The following is a 20,253-nucleotide window of genomic DNA, read 5'->3' as shown; positions in this document are numbered from 1 at the left end:
TGGAGTGCAACAGCGTGATCACGGCTCAGTGCAGCCTTGACCTCCCGGGCTCAAGTGATTCTACCACCTCAGCCTCCGGAGTAGCTGGGACCACAGCCGTGCACCACCACACCTGGCTAATTTATGTCTGGATCCTTTTCACTGACCTAAGATGCCTGTGCTTTGGCTTCACTGTCTAGAGCACACACTTTTTGGTGGTGGTACTGAGTTTCAAATAATAAAATCATGAATGACACTAAACTTAAAACCCTGGGAAGGTCATGAGTTGAAGAGCTGACTACATCAAAACTATCCTGAGAAACTGAGTTATGATGCCAATGACAGATGGCTCCGCTATAGTTTCAGAGAAAATGAAACTATAAAAAAATACACCAGGTATCACAATGAGACGATTTACTTGAAACAAGGACATCTTAGTGGCTTAAGCAGTATGTTTAAGAGGTTGAAGATAGGGCCAGGCACAGTGGCTCACGCCTGTAATCCCAGCACTTTGGAAGGCCGAGGCGGGCGGATCACGAGGTCAGGAGACTGAGACCATCCTGGCTAACACAGTGAAACCCCGTCTCTACTAAAAATACAAAAAATTAGCCGGACGTGGTGGCGGGCGCCTGTAGTCCCAGCTACTCGGAAGGCTGAGGCAGGAGAATGGCGTGAACCCGAGAGGCGGAGCTGGCAGTGAGCCGAGATCGCGCCACTGCTCTCTAGCTTGGGAGACAGAGTGACTCCGTCTCAAAAAAAAAAAAAAAAAAAAAAAAAGAGGTTGAAGACAGAAATGGAAGACAGAAGTACAAACACATGTGCACACCTACAAGTTTTTGTATATATAGAGGGCAAGCAAGGGAGTTGTCAGAGCAATGGCAATACAAGAAACAGCAAAGATGCACCTACTTAAAATGTCATTCACATAAATCTTTCCAGGATTCTTGTATTGGAATATAATCTTTTATTTTACCACTCAACGATTAAGCCATTCAACTACACAACACAGATAAAACAGAAGTTATAACATATAAACCAGTACCTGCCCACACTTATAGCAGTGAGGGGAATAAAAATCAAGGTTGCACTGTAATTCCATTTGATTCTAAAAATCAAGTCTATTTGACATTGGTTTGAAGCAACAGAACCTTTATAGCAGATTCCCCTTTTTAAAGAAAAACCCAAGGAGAGATGATCAAGCACAAATGATCACTTCATGCATTTTATTGATAGTCTATATTTTAAATCTGCAGTATGACATCTTACATAGGGAAAAAAGCTTCTTCCTAAAAGATAACTATTAATAATCAAACCAGCTTTAATATGATTGACCTTTCAAGGTCTTGTTTTGCATTAAACAAGTTAACTTTTAGCAGGTGTAAAGCACTGTACAAAAGAAAACTGTGTACATTCTCAAAATTTAATACAGGGCTTCCCAACCAGGAGTCTGCTGGATAGATATTGGAGAAGGGTGTTATGTTCAGGTTTAAATTGAAAGAAAATGAGAAACCAGATAAAGCAAACCAACCAAATTAACTTCACTTTGTGCTCCTCTCTGCTTTTTTGAGTCTCTCCCGAAGGTCAGGAAGCCCTGGTTTAACAATCACTTTAGTCTTTACAGAACATACATCTATGTGCTTTGTGTCCAAAGACATAAAGGCAGCCTTTGTTACTGTTCCCCCTCCAAATCCCTTCAGGTTCTTATAAGCTTCAGAAAGCTTTCCAAGATTGCTGCCCTGTTCTTTGTATGAATCCAAGTAAACAACTATACCAAAGCAGCTCTTCCTGGGAGAAGATAAAACAGGCACAGATACATCAATAGGCCAACTGCGTACCTACTCAACTTGATACCTGATCACATGGCCCTACATCCTTAAAAGCAGCACCAGGGACAAATGGAGCTATCAAGAGGTAAAATCCAAACACTGGACAGTTAAAACACATACAAACCAGTTAAAAGAACATTAGTAATGGGGCACTAAATAGAGTTAAGGCTGGACAGCTGGTTCAACCACACCTTGGTATTGAAATGATTCTGCATGATGAAGAACTTATAGAGGAACCTTGAAATCAAGAGGCACCATGGTATGACAGGGTTCACTTTCACTGCATGTCTTTAAGATATCTACTACTCAGCCCAACTGACCATAAAGCAGCTTGTGGAACTTTAATAAACAAATCCTAATAAAAATATTTCACTAATTTTTAGAGTGTTAGAGGGTATGCCTAGTTCCTTCAGATTTGATCAAGACATGAGAATTATAAAACCAATACAAACTGTTCTGTGATTATCACTTGACAGTTCTAACACTGTTAAACAGCTCAATTCCATGCTGTAGCCTTTAAGATACAAACTGGGGTTACTTAAATGAGATCACTCACTTGTTAGAGGAGTATCAGATAAATTTTAGAACTGTTCCAGTTAAGGAAAATAATTCTTAATTTCATAATCCTAAAAATTTTTGCAGGGCAGGTACTTAACTCACATCTGTTTTAGTTGATTAAAAAATCTGATTTAAAAATAAGTGAGGCTGGGCGCAGTGGCTCATGCCTATAATCCCAGCACTTTGGGAGAATGAGGCAGGCGAATTGCCTGAGCCCAGGAGTTCAAGAACAGCCTGGACAAGATGGCAAGACCCCATCTCCACAAAAAATTAGCCAGGTGATGTGGTGCATGCCTGTAGTCCCAGGTACTTGGAAGGCTGAGGTGGGAGAATCACCTGAGCCCAGGAAGTCAAGGCTGCAGTGAGCCGTGACCATGTCACTGCACTCCAGGCTGGGTGACAGAGCAAGACCCTGTCTCAACAAGTAAAAAATAAAATAAAATAAAAATAAATAAGTGACATACTACTAGTTCCTCTGATCTTTTACTTTTTTCCAAACGAAGTATGCTGTCAATTTACATTTTTCATGTTTTTTCAAAAGCACACAATTTACTAGTTAACTCAATGAATTACAATACTGTTATTGAATATAAACATACTGAAGAATTAAAGGAAAAAAAACACACGTGACACTTTAACATGTGCCTTAACAATCTTGCATACTAAGGTACAGAATACTTCAGAAAGTAACAATCAGCATAGTCTTATAAGACTAGGAGAATAAAAGTGCCCTGCAAACATGGCTTCTATGTACTTAATATGGTAAAACATGTGACAGGGAAGCCTGTAAGGTAAAACTTAAAAAAAAAAAATCAAATAAGGCAGATTATAAATTTTTTTGTTCGCAAAAGAACAAAGGAGAAAAGGGGAAGAATAAAAACATTCTCCATCTTTAAAAGAAAAAATATTAACAACCACAAGGTGCCACTATATTTTAGCAAGCTGTAAAAATGGCCTTTTAAGAGGAATTTTGCAATCTTTACCTCCCTATCATATGGGTATTTTGGGAAATGACTGAAAGTCATGGCTGATGCTTGACCCATTTCATGTCACGGACGCTCGGGAAGCAGGTAGTTAAATACAAAGCATATTATGTGACAACCCTCCATAAATATAATTTGAGACACTGACACTAGGAGAGGATACTTGGCACAGAAAAGACATGTTATTCCACGGGAGGGGGACACATTACTTGAGGCAACACTTACAGCCAACCAGTTTCCTATCTTAAGGTTTGGATGAATTCCAATAATCATTTAAAAAAACTGTGTGTGTGTACACACACATATTTTATTTCCTGGTGCTGAAGGTTTTCTTATGAACTGTATAATTACCTACATTCCAACACTAATGTGAACACTTTTCTCAATCCCCACCTCCATTAACACCATTGAGGTATAACTTACATGTTCTTTTTAAAGCAAATATTCCAAATTAACAAGGTGGCTCATCTTCTATAGTGTTGATACAAAGTCTGCAAACTTTTAATTTACCTTGCTCAACTGTTTCTAATAGTACTAATAAACCTCAACTTTGGCTGTGCATGGTGGCTTATGCCTGTAATCCCAGCATTTTGGGAGACTGAGGCAGGCAGATCACTTCAGGTCAGGAGTTCAAGACCAGCCTGGCCAACATGGTGAAATCCCCATCTCTACTAAAAACACAAAAACTAGCCAGGTGCGGTGGCACGCACCTGTAATCCCAGCTACTCGGGAGGCTGAGGCAGGAGAATTGCTTGAACCCAGGAGGTGGAGGTTGCAGTGAGCCGAGATCGCTCCATTGCACTTTATCCTGGGTGACCAAGTGCGACTCTGTCTCAAAAAACAAAACAAAACAAAAAAACCTCAACTTTGTCAGCTGCTCAGTTCAAACACTTCAAACATTTCAGACTAGTAAGTGAATTTTTAAAAACATCTGAAATATTCAAGAAAATTTGGGTTTTGGTACTTTTCCCTATGCTTTGAACAATGCGAACTCCCAACATTGTTTATCCTTGTTCCTCTTACTGCATGAAGTTCAAACTAGGTCTTAAAGACATTTCTGTACTTAAGAAAAAGTGCAAAGATAGAAAATGAAATATAAGGTGTTTTGCAAGAAATGTTCCCTCGAGAATGGTGACTGGATGTTGGTGGGGGGAAAACGATTTTTGTTCTCCACCGTAATCTGACACCTACGAATGACCTTGTCTTCAATGTCCACAACACCAGTAAGCATGTAATAATCATGGACATTGCAAGATTAAAAAATTAAGTAGCAAATTCCACTAAAATACTTGTATTCATTCTATACAATCGAATGGAAATCCACGAGTGCTATTGAAAAAAAGGTGTTCACATGCACATGTCCAATGTGTGCATTCCACTGAAGGCTACAAGCTTAAAATTCTATTTCCAGTGTTTATGAATAGCTTCAATATCTACATTCATAGCCAGCATTCTGCTTGAGTTACCTCTTACTTTAATACTTCACAAATGAGTCGTACATCTTGGGAGGTTAGGAAGGTACCTGTTGTCAATAACTTTCTCTTATGCTTAGAATGTGCTGCAATTGTTTTTAAACTATTTAAAATGAACACCCCTATAATAATGAAACACTTTATGCCAAGAAGAAAACTGATTTGTTTTTAGCCAATCAAGACTACCCTGCAGATCTGAAAACTGTAGATTATATCCTTAGGAAAGGAGAAAAGGAGGCTCACAAATATAAAGGAATCCTGACTTTTACACGGACAAATTTTTAAAAAGATAAAATGTATTACATAAGCGCCATAAACAGTGAAATCTGCTTATAAAAAAAATAAGTGAAGCTTTGTTTGGACATTATTTCCTTGCAAGAGCAGTACATATCCTTAGTAAACAACTACCATATTTACAAGTTAATTTCCTTGATACTTAGGTAGGATTGAAAGCCAGAAGAAATCATGAAAGAGTGAGCTTTGAAATAATCTTTACAGCTAAGTTGATAACAGTGAAGGTAGCCAGACAATTCCTAAAGCAGACTTGTTTATTTTGTAGAGTATCTGACTATGTCTGGGTAGCTAGCTTGCTTTGATAAAGGCCAAGGACAAGTTCAATCCCTATTTTGGCCTGTTAAAGCTTTTCCCAGAAGAATAAATACCTGCTCCATAGTCATTCTAATCCTAACCCCAGCTAGCCTCAAAAAAGAAACTAGGCAAGAGGACTGGGGTTATCATGAAGTTACTCTTACTACTAAGAAACCAACATAAAGTGCATGTCCATAGATACTGAGTCAGCAGTCTCATTTTCATATATGGGCAGCACAATTAAAACTTGAATTTCAAATAACCCAACATGACTCACTTTCAACAAAGGATAAAAATCCCTTAAGCTTCAACTGGTCTTTAAATTCGAGATGTTAGGTCTGTGTTAGAGATAGTAATGAAATATTATCAAGTGTGCAATGGTACCTTAAATGACAAATCTCAAAAATAACACAAATTCGAGACTTTCCTATTAACACACACATGTGTACCAACTGCATTTCATATGCTACAAGTGGTTTTATAGTCTCTTTCCTCCATCTTTTCATTTTTGAGGAGCAGACTTGTAAAAACATCAATTTAACTTGTGCGAGGTGTTAGTGGTTTGTTTTTCTTAAACCAAAACTCTGCCAAATTTGCTGATCTTCTGCTTCATCTACTCAGGTAGAATACCAGGTCAAGCTGCTGCTGCGGCTCCTCTCACCATATGAAACCAGTTTGTGTCTGCATTATTACTGTCTTCAGGAAAACTTTTAAATCCTCCAGAGCCATTTTCTTTATTCCTCCCATCTTTCACTTCCTGCCTAAATCCAAGTTAAATTATACGATTTCCACTGGTCTTCAACACAGTTTGATTCTGCACTGTCCTTTCCTTTGCATGTCACAGTAGCTGTTCACATACATTAAATATAGATATGTTCTGCTCTTGACATCTACACACTTACAAAAGCAGCTTTGTACTTTGTTTGGTGTGTTTGTTACTATGTTGGCTCACAAAAAGCAGTTTTCTCAGTTCTAAGCATGGTACTTTACAATTTTTAATGCATTCATACAACAGTGCATTGGAAAAGTACTGAGCCTCTACAAAATAGCTTTACATTTTTAAACAAATGAATGTGATTTTTTTTTCACTTACACAAGCATAGGCTTTTTAATATTTCCACAAGATAAATATCTCAATTAAACTATAACCTCACTCTACAGTGTGCCACAGTGATGGGCTTAGGAGACAGTTGTACACTTAGAGGATCCTAACCTTAGTGTTATTTACACTGACATGTCCAGTATCACCAAGTCTGAAAGGTGAACAAACAGTATTCAGAATGTGGCTGAATTTGTGTCAACTAATAACTGGGAATGGTATAGCTTTAATCACTTATGAAACACATACTGTAACTTAGTCTAAACTAGTAATTTCCTTCGCTCCTCTCTCTTATGGCATGGGAAAATTTAAAGATCAACATGAAACAGGAGCCACTGCTAAGGCAGATCTTTTAAGATAACAAAGGAAAAATTGACGAGTGTATATGATAAATTATCAGTAACAGTGATGCTACCAATTTAACTGGTACAGAAATCAGATTTTTAGGTCCTAAAACGTGGCTTTTAAAATACTTCCTTTTATTCTGGAACAGAAAGTGGAGAAAGGACAATGATTCCTTCAGAAAGCAATGACTCAATTCAGGTTGTTACTTTACATTTAAGTACCACTCAAAAAGTGGACATAAAAGCAAGTGATTCCTGTTTGCCCATCACTATATCAGCTACATAGCTGAGAGTTCAGATCTTAATTACACAACACTTTCTCTGTTCCCAGAAGCTAAGACTGCTCTGCGACAAATAGGACAGGTAGAATTCTCAGATAACCAGCGATCGATGCAGTGGACATGGTACTCATGGGAACAAGGTAGTTTACGAAGTTTGTTGCCTTCTGTATATTCTGTAATGCAAACACTACAGGTTTTTAATGCATCATTTTCACCAAAACTTCTCATTGCCAAGTTGTCAATCTGTTCTTTGGTGAGTCCTCTAGGCTGGTCATCATCATCCTCATTTAAGAGGAAAAACTGAGCCAGGCTAAGGAAGGGCAAAGAGCCACTTTCATCAAATGTGACTGGGGCCCTATGTCGACCCTCTCGCCTGGCCCCTGATGAGCCTGATGATGAGCTTCCTTCATTACTGCCTTCAAATAAATCTGAGCTAGCTTCCGAACTTTCACCACCGGAACTGGAACTAGGACTGGAACTGGAACTCGAACTGGAACTCGAACTTGAACTCGAACTGGAGCTCGAACTGGAACCAGAACTACTACCACCACCAGAACCCCCTCTTCCACTCCGTGACTCTGCCCTTTCCATATTTCGATTGGGGACTGAGCCAGTAGGCTCTGAGTCGCTATCACTGTACATAAAATAGCTTAACTCACCAAAACCTGTCATTATCTGCCTTAACATGGTCTGAATTGCAACAGATGTAGTCTCACTTAAACCAGTATTTAAGATTCTACGAATGGGAATTCTGATGGTACTGACATAGGTTCTCACACCTGCCCGCTCAGAACGTGAAAACGTACGCCTAAAACCTCCTCGTTCACTTTCATAGGTGACAGTGTTGTTTGGCGTCTGAGACCTAGACCGAGTTCTGCTGGCTATGCTATCTCTCTGCCGATATTCTCCAGGACGAACTCTTCTTACTTGAAGATCAAGGACTATGGTTGGAGGTCTCTGTCCTGATCCTGTAGATTCACCATTGGCAGCTGTGTCTGAAGAACCTGCTCCTTGAGAGGCATTTCTTGTTCCAGAAGCTGCAAAAAGACCTCTACTTAGCAACTCAGGCCCAGATATTTGCTGTCTCAATGTCACATGGTGCCGGGTTCTAGAACTTCCCTCCGTCTCATTTACCAAAGGATGTTCAAAAGTCTGAGATGAGATACTATGATGAGATCTTCGTGGAATTTCACTCATTGGATGCAGAGGTGACCTACTTCTCTCAGCTCTTGCTCTGGTTCTCCGATGGTCTGGGCTCCTGCTTCTTGCCCTCCTCTGACCTCTGGTAGGTGGGACCTCCGTTAATGCTTCAGTTGAATTTCGTTCTGATCTAGATGGCCTTGCAGATGTTGATTCAGATCGTGGGTTTTCCACTTGCCTTTGGCTGTTGTTTTCCACATTTTCTCCACTAGAACGTCTTGCAGATGGCTCATTTTCATTCTCTGAATTTTGGCTCCCATTATTACGGTTAACATTTATCTCTAAACTGAATCTGAAATCACCACTGTTTGGATTAGTCCGGCTCACCGCTCTCCAAGATTGGTTTCCTCTTTGTCCACTTCTTGTTGTATTTCCAGTTTGTCTGACAGAGTTTAGCCAGTCTATTATAGAGTCACCATTAGACACATCATCTGAAGAGTCTCCTCCTGTTCAAAACAAAGGAGGGGGAGAGGGAGAAAAAGGAACTACTAAAATGAGGACAATCATATAATAAGTGCTCTAAAACTCTGCATTAAAGAACTTAAAAATTCGGAACACATTTCATAATTACAGATTTTTACAAACTACACTGCATAGACTTATAAGGCAAGAAAATTCTAATTCCATTTGAAAAGAGCAATCTATATTAGAGAAATTTAGAGAATTATTTGATTTTTAAAGCGAATCTGGAGGAAGTCTATTTCCAGTAATTTATCATATAAAGGCCAAGCATATCACTGTGGGATGGCCAGAAGACATTTTTTCAGTCCTCTGCCAAAACACTAACGTAATCAGACTAGGTAAGGAGACAGTGTTTAACGAATAGTCACATTTAGTTCAAGCTACATTTCTGTCAGATTTTTATTAGTCTACATACTGTGCCTTTGATAACATTTGAGGTTGTTTTAAAATACAGGACTACTTATTGTAGCCATAAGAAAAATACAAACAAGATTTATAGGTTTAAAAGTATTTGCATATTTCTTAAAGTTACCAAGGTTTTCAACTGACATGAAATTAAAGATCAAATCAAATAAGTAGTCTGAACCTTGCATAGCACATACACTGGCATGCTCAAGAACCAAATTATTATCGTAGCCTCTCAGGTTACACAGTCAAAATCCCTACTCGACACTGGGAGTGAAACACCAGACCTGAGGTTAGAGCAGGATTTCCCAACAGTGGTACTACTGACATTTTAAGCCAGTTAATTCTGTGTCATGGGGGCTGTGTTGTGCATTATGGCATGTCAGGATGTTTGGCAGCATTCCTACCCTCTACACAAATGTCTCCAGACATTGCTAATGTCCCACATGGGGCAAAATTATATCTCATTAGGAGCCACTGGGTTTAGACATTTCTTCTTGCTGGTGAAGAAGTCGCATGTTTATAAAGAAGGAATTAAGTAGGAATAAATTTCAAAGGAGGTGAAAAACAAACAAAATCACATTTAAATAGGCCATTTCTCACTGTGTTCCAATTAACATAAATATCCCAAAGGTGAAGTAGAAAAAAAAAATGCTGACATTCTCACTAAGTATAAGAAAATGTCAGTTTTCTTTTTATGAGCAGTTACTTAGCACCAAATTAACTTGTGCCAAATTTGGATAATCTTTGGCTGACATTTACTATTACAAAGCTCCTATCATTCTATCATCTATCCACCTCCCCACCAAAACCAAAATATACCTCTATTTTCATCTGAGTTTTGCGGTGGTGGGCCTTCTTTAATTTGCTGTAGTCTTCTCAGCAACTCTTCCTCAGTACTTTCACCTGAAATTTAACACCACAGGGCAAAGATGACATTAGGGGTATGACAATCAAATACTTTATCAGTGACTCATAGTAATCTCACACAAGATGATTAAAAAAAATCATATTTTTAAAAGTTAAGAGAAAACGTAAAAAAAAAAAAAGGAGAGAGAAAAGAAAACCAGTGGTTCCCAATTCTCTGAGAGAAAAACCAAGGAGTAGGTAGGACCCGGGAAAAATTCACTTCTTTGGAAACATATTACAAGCAATTTACAAAGTTCTTTTGCATATAAGATCTAACTTTTAAAAACTGCGACTCTAGGCTAGGCATGGTGGCTCACGCCTGTACTCCCAGCACTTTGGGAGGCCGAGGCAAGTGGATCACCAGAGGTCAGGAGTTCATGACCAGCCTGGTCAACATGGCAAAACCCCATCTCTACTAAAAATACGAAAATTAGGCAGGCGTGGTGGTGGGCGCCTGTAATCCCAGCTACTTAGGAGACTGAGGAGGAGGGTCACTTGAACCCGGGAGGCGGAGGTTGCAGTGAGCCGGGACTGCACCACTGCACTCCAGCCTGAGCGACGGAGCAAGACTCTGCTTTAAAAAAAAAAAAAAAAAAAGGCAAAGGCAATTCTAAGCTGGGCGCACAGTGGTACTGCATCTGTAGTGCCAGCTTGTTGGGTTGGGAGACTCAGGCAGAAGAATCCCTTGAGTCCAGCCAGGGCAACATAATGAGACCCTGTCTCAAAAGTAAATAAATAAGTAATTTAATTTTTAAGAATTGAAGCTTTGAGAGGAAGGTATTGTTATCTGCATTTTAAAATGAAGAAACAGACTGAGTGACAGACTGGCTTGCCAGAAGCCACACCAAACAGCAGGGCCAGAACTACAACTAAAGCATTCTGATTCAAGCCTGGTACTGTTGGCTCAAAACACACTCCCTCTCTTAAAAGTCATGAAAAAACCTTACCTTTTAAAATCTAAGCAATTACTCAAAGGTAAGGAGAATTAAACAGAAATGAGGAGGAAGACAGATACTGAGTTTTAACTAGGATCAAATGGGACTTCGTGGGGTAAAAGATAATCAAGCACAAACTTCTAATTGCTATGTTACCCAGGGCTAGATCTAGAGTATTACAACTGGGACATATTCAGAAAATCAGAGATTTAACAAAATAGAATAAGTCTTTCCTAAAAACTAAGTTCCCATGAGCTATTCCACACTCAGATTTTTATCTAGTAAGTTAGATAAAGCTAACTAAGAACACTAAAAATTCATATTATAATTCATAAGTTAAAAATCTCTCTGATATAGTGTAATTCCAAACATGAGTAAATACAATCAGGTAATAAATACAGCAATAAATGTCATTCCATATCCCTTATATTAAATAATATTTCATAATGGCTAAAGAAATGGATTTTTAAAACAGGTTCAGGTATTTTTTTTTAAACCAGCAATTTACATTTATAAATCCTTAAATATATGTAAGCATACCTGGGGTGCCTAGCAAATTGTTATCTCTCATAAGCCTATAATCTTCCTCACTCAGGTTATTTACAAATTGATAGAAAGCTTCTTCCCGATCCAATCGGTCCATCTGACTTCTGCGCTGTGCTGCAGACTGATCACCACTTCCTTTGTCGTTAGAATCTGAGTTTTCCATATTGATGAACAAGTGGGAAATTACCTGAAAAGAGAAAGGAGACTAATCTTGAAAATAAAAGTCACTATGCATTTTATACAACAGTTTCAATTATGTAAAAATCCAGAATGTAGGTCTAGATGTGGATTTTCAGACCTCAAATGAAATTTCCTAACAAAAACTCCTGAAAAGCACTGTTATATTAAGAGTAGGTCAACGGTTGGCAAACTACAGCCCTTGAGCCAGACAGGGTTGGCGAACTAAGCCCTTGGGCCAAATCCAGACATACTGTGGTATTTCTTTTTTTTTTTTTTTTTGAGATGGAGCCTTGCTCTCTCAACCAGGCTATATAGTGCAGTGCTGTGATCTCGGCTTATTGCAACCTCCACCTCCCAGGTTCAAGTGATTCTCTGCCTCAGCCTCCCGAAGTAGCTGGGACCACAGGCACCTGCCACCACGCCCAGCTAATTTTTGTATTTTTAGTAGAGACAGGGTTTCACCATGTTGGCCAGTCTGGTCTCAACCTCCTGACCTCAAGTGACCCGCCCTCCTCGGCCTCCCAAAGTGCTGGGATTACAGGTATGAGCCACCGCACCCAGCCTCATGCTGCATATTTTTATTCTCTTTGCAATCGAAGAAAGGTTTTTAGATACTAACTTGTGACATATGAAATTCACATTTTAGTGTTCATAAAGTTTTATTGGAACACAGCCATACACATTCATTTACGTGTTATCTATGTCTGCTTCTGTGCTATAATGGCAGAGTTGAGCAGTTTTGAGACTGTATGTGGCACTTCCATTGCTTTGGACTGCTGCTCTGTGCACTCCAAGTTGCAGTGATGTAGTTATAACGACAGCATTTCAAGTGCCTTCATACTGTGGCATTAAAAAAAACTGAGTACACACTCATCATCTCAAACAAAGAGAAAAGTGGACTCTGAATGTCATGCTTAAAGGTGCAGCAGAGGATGGATTTTTCAAAAATCATATCAGATGGCAAAGAATGCATGATTATGTAAAAAAGACTATATACTAAATACAATATATACTGACACTATTAAACACTAGTGACAATATTCCCAATTCACAGGAAAGCTACGGTTTAAAAAGTCAGGAAATTTAAAGTGAAATCTCATCACAAAATATTTCTTCACAAAAATAAAAATGAGGCTTCAGTCAAAGTAAATTTCCAAGCAGCTCATTTATTGGCTAAGCAAGGAAAGCTGTTTATTGATGGTGAGTTAGTGAAATTATGTTTGAGTGCAGAAGCTAAAGAACTGTGTCCAGAGAAAATAAATGTAATATTGGACTTTTGTTGAGTATAGTGGTCCAAAATGTTGGGAATACTGAAAGCAACGTCACTAATCAACTGAAAAATAAGGTAAATGATGGAGTGGTTCTCTCTTTGGCTCTTGATTTGCTGACAAAATGTAACTGATACTACTTAAAAGTTATTGTTTATTCAAAGAGCCAAGTGTTGATTATTCAAGGAGTTTGAACTGCAGAAGTAGCCTCTATGTGTAGTCTACATGAAATAATCATAGGTGAGAATATTTTCAAAGCTGAGAAAACTCTAATTCAGCACAACCTGAAGCAGAATCTCATAATAAGATATGTTACTACTGGAATGGTAAAAATACATATGGAATGGAAAAAGATCTAGTTGGACAAATTTACCAAGTTTATGAAAATGTAAGGTATTTAACGTTTATGGTTATTTATTTTATTACTCATCAGCAGGTGATCTGAAGAAAATATTTCAATCTATCATATTACTGAACCAGTAGCACTAATGATGAACTTCTCTCTTATGAACTCTGGTTTAAGTTCAAGTTCCATGAATTTTTGTCAGAAATCTTGTCTTGCTCTACCACACAGCATTTTGACGGGCTAATATTGGTAAAGTTTTATTGTGATTTGTTGTGCTCAAGGCAAAGATGGAATTTTTTTCTGCGTGAGAACTGCTCTCAGTTACTATTATCAAACAATAAATAGCTTGGAAAATTAGTGTTTCCTGCAGACTTGATAATGTTTCTTAATGAACCCATCCTAAAACAACAAAGCAAAAAACACTTATATATGAAACTTACACTGTGGTAAAGCCATTTCAACAATAACATTCGTATCACATGTAATGTCAAGCTGTTTTATATACTTCATGTGCTGACAAAGTAATGAGAGTTCCATTCCCAGGCAAATTTGTAACACATACATTTTCTGAGCTCAAACTACAATTCCAGAAGTGTTTTGCAGACCCCAATGTAAGCACAAAATAAATTTCCTTATTTCAAAATCCATTTAACTGTGCAACTGAGGAGCTTCCATCTAACTCTCAACTGGAAGTGATATCTCCGCAGTGGTAATATGCCAAAAGGTAAATATTAAAATCATCTGGCTAGGTGTGGTGGCTCACACATGTAATCTCAGCACTTTGGGAGGCTGAGGTAGGAGGATCACTTGAGCCTAGCAGTTCAAGACCAGCTTGGGCAACATAGTGAGACCCCATCTTCATAAAAAATTAAAGGATAAAAAATCGCCGGGCGTGGTGGCTCACACCTGTAATCCCAGCACTTTGGGAGGCTGAGGTAGGCGGATCATGAGGTCAGGAGATGGATACCATCCTGGCTAATATGGTGAAACCCCACCTCTACTGAAAATACAAAAAATTAGCTGGGTGTGGTGGCAGGCGCCTGTAGTCCCAGCTACTTGGGAGGCTGAGGCAGGAGAATGGCATGAACTCGGGAGGCGGAGCTTGCAGTGAGCAGAGATCGCGCCACCGCACTCCAGCCTGGGTGACAGAGCAAGACTCCATCTGAAAAAAAAAACCAAAAACAACAACAAAAAAACCCCATAAAAAAATCTAACAAAATTCTGTAGATACCTTCTAAAAGATGCATACACTTCACTAAAATCATACACTTGTGGATTGCTTAAGATAGTAATACCTATATGTATGAAAAGATACTTTCAAATATTAAATATATTTAAGTTAGCCATAAATGAACATTTGCAAATGAATCCCAATTAAGCAAAATGTTACCCTCAAAAGAGTGTCATTCTTCTCATTAGTAAACCTATCTCACAAAACACTGTACTCAATTATTGTTATTACATTTTGAATTTTACCAGGAAAAACTGAGAAATTTGTTTCTCTCTTTTTTTGTATAAGTAACAATATGCTCAATTTTGCTTTTTGATCTGCAAAGCCTAAAATATTATACTATCTGGCCTTTTACAAAAAAAGTATGCCAACTCCTGTTCTAGGTAATGCATAAACTTAGCCAAAAATTCTTATTTGTCATTCACTATTTGTACGAGTTTAAGGAAACCAGAATATTGGCAGACATTCCACACATACTCATCAATTAACTGCACACAAAAAAACAATGGTAGTCATCCATCTAAAATACAGGGAGACTACAAACAAAAATGTTCATCCTGATTCTTTCCCTTACAACCCCAGATTCCCCTTACGTTCCCCACAAACACAACTAAATTCCATGAACATATGGGCTACTGACTGAATGTTCCCCTCAAATTCACATGTTGAAATCCTAAACCCCAACATGTGAATGTCCCCCTCAAATTCACATGTTGAAATCCTAAACCCCAAGATAAATATATTAGGAGGTAGGGCCTTTGGTCATAAGGATTGGGCCCTCATGAATGAGATTAATGCCTTTATAAAACAGTCCCCAGAGAGTTCCTTTGTCCTTTTGCCATGTGAGGTTAAAGTGAGAAGACAACTGTCTATGAGGAATTGGGCTCTCAACAGATATCAAACCTGCTGGCACCCTGATCTTGGATTTTCCAGTCTCCAGAACTGTGAAAGATATGTTTTTGTTGTTTATAAGCCACTCAGTTTATGATATTCTATTACAGCAGCCTGAACAGACTAGGACAATATGAAAATTTGACTTATGGAAAAAGGGTAGTCTATATTGGTACTATGACTTAACCCCACATACACCCACACACAACCCCTGAAGTGCCAGGATGTTCACAAATCAATTCTAAAGAGAAAAGTAAGTCAAGTCGTACTCCAGATATAAAAACACAAAGAAGCCTGTCTTGTCAAACCCTGCCTGCTTGCTAAGCCTAAATAGATTTTAGTCTAGACATGGGCATACCTAGATCTCCACTGTTTTCCTTAGATCATTATTCTTAGAACTATCCTATCATTGTTTAATTAAGATGAGCATGTCAAGAATCGTAGTGGTGGTGGGGGGAAGGAGATCATAATATTTTTGGAGTTGCTTAATCTCATAATTGAGATTGCTTAATTGTAGTAAGATTATACTATATACATTTCTGACAAATGCTTACTTTATAATACTTGAAACTTTGACGCTTAAATAAAACCCGCACAAAAAACAGGCACTAAAAAATACACAACAAAAAAAACATGAAAAGGAAGCCAAGTTTTCCCACATGAATCTCAAGTAATACAACTTGGTATTGGAAATGGTAAAGGCAGCTGATTTTTAAAAATATAGAAGAGCACAAAGGAAAAAAAAAGCCATAATTTCTCAAATTTGGTAAGAACATTTAACCAATGTTCTTAATAAAGCAGTTAGTAGTTTGAATGCTAATGCATGAAAGTTAAGACAAAATTCACTTGTGTAGGATACGTAAATAGTTCTGAAAATAGCTGCAGGGTTAAAAGGCTTGAAAAATATAAATCTTTCAAAGAAGGCAAAGATACCTGGTTAAGTTCTGACATGTGAAGGACATGAATCAAAGAACAGAGAAAACTCACATGCCAAGGACAGTTACAGCAGTGGCACAAAGTCTTAATAATAGTATCAGGGGGCTGGGTGCAGTGGCTCACACCTGTAATCCCAGCACTCTGGGAGGCCGAGGCAGGTGGATCACCTAAGGTCAGGAGTTTGAGACCAGCCTGGTCAACATGATGAAACCCTGTATCTACTAGAAAAAAAATAAAAATTAAAAATAAAAAGAGCTTGGTGTGGTGGCCCATGTGTGTAATTCCAGCTACTTGGGAGGCTGAGGCAGGAGAATCACTTGAACCTGGGGGATGGGGGTTGCAGTGAGCCGAGATCGTGCCACTGAACTCCAGCCTGGGCGACAAGAACGAAACTCCGTCTCAAAGGAAAAAAAAAAAGTTATCAGGGAGGTAAAAGCCCAGAAGGAACAGAAACTTGCAAAAATATGCGAAAGATTTAAAACACTGAATGTGAAGCAAGAAAGGGGTCTTGTACTGAGTATGGAGGGGGATGTATCAGATATATTAACAGAAGACGGAAGAGTCACTCAACTTCCATTTTGTTTCTATTTTATTCAACAATGAGAATCATCTAACTGGAAAGAGTGGAAAAAATAACTTTTCAAAGAAAATCAAAAGCCAACAATGTATAATTTCTAATGACAATCTTTTTGAGATGTCATAGAGAATAGGAGAGATGCTAAATGATCCAATCTTCAAAAAAAGTGAGATCTATAAACTACAGAGCAGTAAAATCTAACAATACATCTAGGGGAAAATTCTGCAAATACATTATCAGATAAACTGCAAACATGTAGAAGACAGTATGTTCACAAGAAGTGGAGTGCACTGCTGGTAAACTTAAAAAAATACAAAAAAAAAAAAACCCCAAAAAGATTAACCTTATTTGCATTACATAGGGATGGTTCTAAACCTTGGCTCGCACATTAGAATTACTTAGGGAGCTTTCTCTGGGGTTGGTCAGACATGGATATTTTTTAAATTCCACAGGTAATTCTATTTTGAAAGTCAGAGATGAGAATCTCTTCGATAGGTACATCAGGATAACATTCCTGACTTACTGACTTGATTTCTGCACAGGATCTGAGGTTTTTCTTCCTATTATGAAGAAATATAGATCAGTGTAATAGGAATTATCTGGAAATCTTGTTAAAACACAGATTCTGATTCAGTAGATTGGGGTAGGGCCTGAGATTCTGCATTTTTATTAAGCCTCCAGGTGATGTTGATGCTGAACCTAGAATCATACACTCTTTGAGTAGTAAGGAGCTTGATGACAATACAATTAAACGGATTCACAGTTGTTGAATACCACCCTCAAAGATTATGAAGCAATGTTAACTTGCAAACAGCCCTGTAAACTTGAGCATTTTTAAATGAACCAGTTGGATGAATCTGCCCAAGACATGGTAAACAAATCCATAAACAACTCGAAGCTGTGAGTTAGCACAGAAGATGTATATGATAAATAATATGCTGAATTATCAGTGGATTCCTAGGATGGGCTGAAATAAAAACAATGGTAAATATCCTACCTCAGACACTTTATGAAGGGCCCATAGTAAAAGTATACAGTCGGGGAAGAACCTGTCTTGGCAGTTCACATGAAAGATACCTCAAGTTTTTGGTTAACACAAGCTCAATAAAAAGCCTGTCTGACCTGGCTACAAAACCTATGAGAATCACAAGTTGTTTTCATAGACCATGGTGTTCAAATAAAAGGAGGTAACAGCCCCACTGAAACTTGCTGTTCAGAGTACATGTAGAAGGCCGGACATGGTGGCTCACGCCTGTAATCCCAGCACTTTGGGAGGCAGAGTTGGGCAGATCATTTGAGGTCAGGAGTTTGAGACTAGCCTGACCAACACGGCAAAACCCTGCCTCTACTAAAAAAAAAAAAACAAAAAAATTAGCTGGGCATGGTGATGCATGCCTGTAGTCCCAGCTACTCGGCAGGCTGAGGCAGGAGAATCGCTTGAACCTGGGAGGCAGAGGTTGCTGTGGGCCAAGACTGCATCACTGTACTCCAGCCTGGGCAACAGAGTGAGATCCCGTCTCAAAAACAAAAGCAGACTACATGTAGAGTAAGTGAAACATTAGTGAGAAGCCTGGGAGCATCACAAAAGAAATGGATGAATTACCTGGAGGTACTTAGCCTGCAGAAAGACTAAAAATGGACACAACTACCATCTTCAAATATTTAGAGAGGAATAACATGAAAGAGAGCGCAACCACAGGGTTAAATTAGAGTCAATAGTTAAAGACATGTGGAAGCAAATAATTCTTCCTTTCAGTAAAACAATCTAGCCAGGCGCGGTGGCTCAAGCCTGTAATCCCAGCATTTTGGGAGGCCGAGATGGGCGGATCACGAGGTCAGGAGATCAAGACCATCCTGGCTATCAGGGTGAAACCCCGTCTCTACTAAAAATACAAAAAATTAGCCGGGCGAGGTGGCGGGCGCCTGTAGTCCCAGCTACTTGGGAGGCTGAGGCAGGAGAATGGCGTAAACCTGAGAGGCGGAGCTTGCAGTGAGCTGAGATCCGGCCACTGCACTCCAGCCTGGGCGACAGAGCGAGACTCCGTCTCAACAACAACAACAACAACAACAACAAAAAAATCTAACAAAATTGTGAAAAAAAGAGAGATGTTACCAGTCTCTTGAAGCAAGCAAACTATCTCTGTCTCCAGAGATAATCAAGCAGAAGCTGGATATTAAAAAAAGGATTCGTTATTAGGCGAGAGCCAGAAGAGACTGATTCCATAAGACCATTTGGACTAAAATGCTATTCAGGGTAATGAAGTCTCTTGGTCTTCTATTCTGGGCTTAGGGTCATAGTAAGCTACATACTCCAGTGACACAAAATTACAACATTTTCTTGGCAACACCAATCCACTTAGGTTGCCTCTACCCCATACTCCCCTTCCCCAACATACCTTGTGCTTTACTACTGTCACAATGTACTGCTATTCCCCTCAGCCCCCTCTTAGCCTCTCCCTATTTCACCTACCCTTCAAGATCCAATGAGATATTCCCTCCTAAGGAGCTATTACTATCTCAGCTAGCAGTTTTTCCATCCATCTCTGCATACAGCACTTGTCTATGCTACTAGAGTGGCACTTCCTGCCTTCCATAATGTTTTATATTTTTGAAGTGTATGTGTCTTCTCTTCCCAAGTAATTTCTTTTAGGGAATGAACCAGAATTACAGTCCCTTAAAAACTGCCAAATGCCACTAGCACAGTGCCTTGCATATTGTGGGTATTTAAATGACTGAAAGCAATCCAATGTGAACACCGAGTTCATTTCCCTTAGTAATCTGTCTGAAACAGCACGGTCCAAGAGAGATACAATTTGAACCATATATGTAATTTTTAAAAATGTCAAGCAGCTGCTTTAAGAGTAAAAACATGTGAAATTAATCTTAGTAACGTATCTTATTGACTCAACATAACCAAAAAAAATCATTTCAAGGCCGGGCGCGGTGGCTCAAGCCTGTAATCCCAGCACTTTGGGAGGCCGAGACAGGCGGATCACAAGGTCAGGAGATCGAGACCATCCTGGCTAACATGGTGAAACCCCGTCTCTACTAAAAAATACAAAAAACTAGCCGGGCGAGGTAGCGGGCACCTGTAGTCCCAGCTACTCGGGAGGCTGAGGCAGGAGAATGGCGTAAACTCGGGAGGCAGAGCTTGCAGTGAGCTGAGATCCGGCCACTGCACTCCAGCCCAGGCGACAGAGCAAGACTCCGTCTCAAAAAAAAAAAAAAAAAAAAAAA

At 39.0% G+C, this 20,253-nt stretch overlaps 1 protein-coding gene across 2 annotated transcripts in view; it reads right to left on the bottom strand.

Moving 5' to 3' along the window:
- Window positions 1-923: 923 nt before the first annotated feature.
- The window catches only part of RLIM (ring finger protein, LIM domain interacting), a 30,285-nt gene continuing 10,955 nt past the window's right edge, over window positions 924-20,253 (bottom strand). Inside the window, exons 2-4 of one of the 2 annotated variants that reach the window (XM_023202517.1) lie at window positions 11,582-11,774; window positions 10,020-10,103; window positions 924-8,776 (exon numbers count right to left, since the gene is read on the bottom strand). In XM_023202517.1, the coding sequence (XP_023058285.1) occupies window positions 7,155-8,776; window positions 10,020-10,103; window positions 11,582-11,750 (1,875 nt within the window). In that variant the 5' untranslated portion in view covers window positions 11,751-11,774 and the 3' untranslated portion in view covers window positions 924-7,154. The remainder of the gene's footprint in view (window positions 8,777-10,019; window positions 10,104-11,581; window positions 11,775-20,253) is intronic. The other variant, XM_023202518.1, reaches the window with a different exon arrangement.

This window comes from Piliocolobus tephrosceles, chromosome 12, assembly GCF_002776525.5.
Source record: "Piliocolobus tephrosceles isolate RC106 chromosome 12, ASM277652v3, whole genome shotgun sequence".
Classification (NCBI taxonomy): Eukaryota; Metazoa; Chordata; class Mammalia; order Primates; family Cercopithecidae; genus Piliocolobus; species Piliocolobus tephrosceles.
The sequence above is the reverse complement of the archived record's forward strand: the minus strand, read 5'-3'. Positions and strand labels throughout refer to the sequence as shown.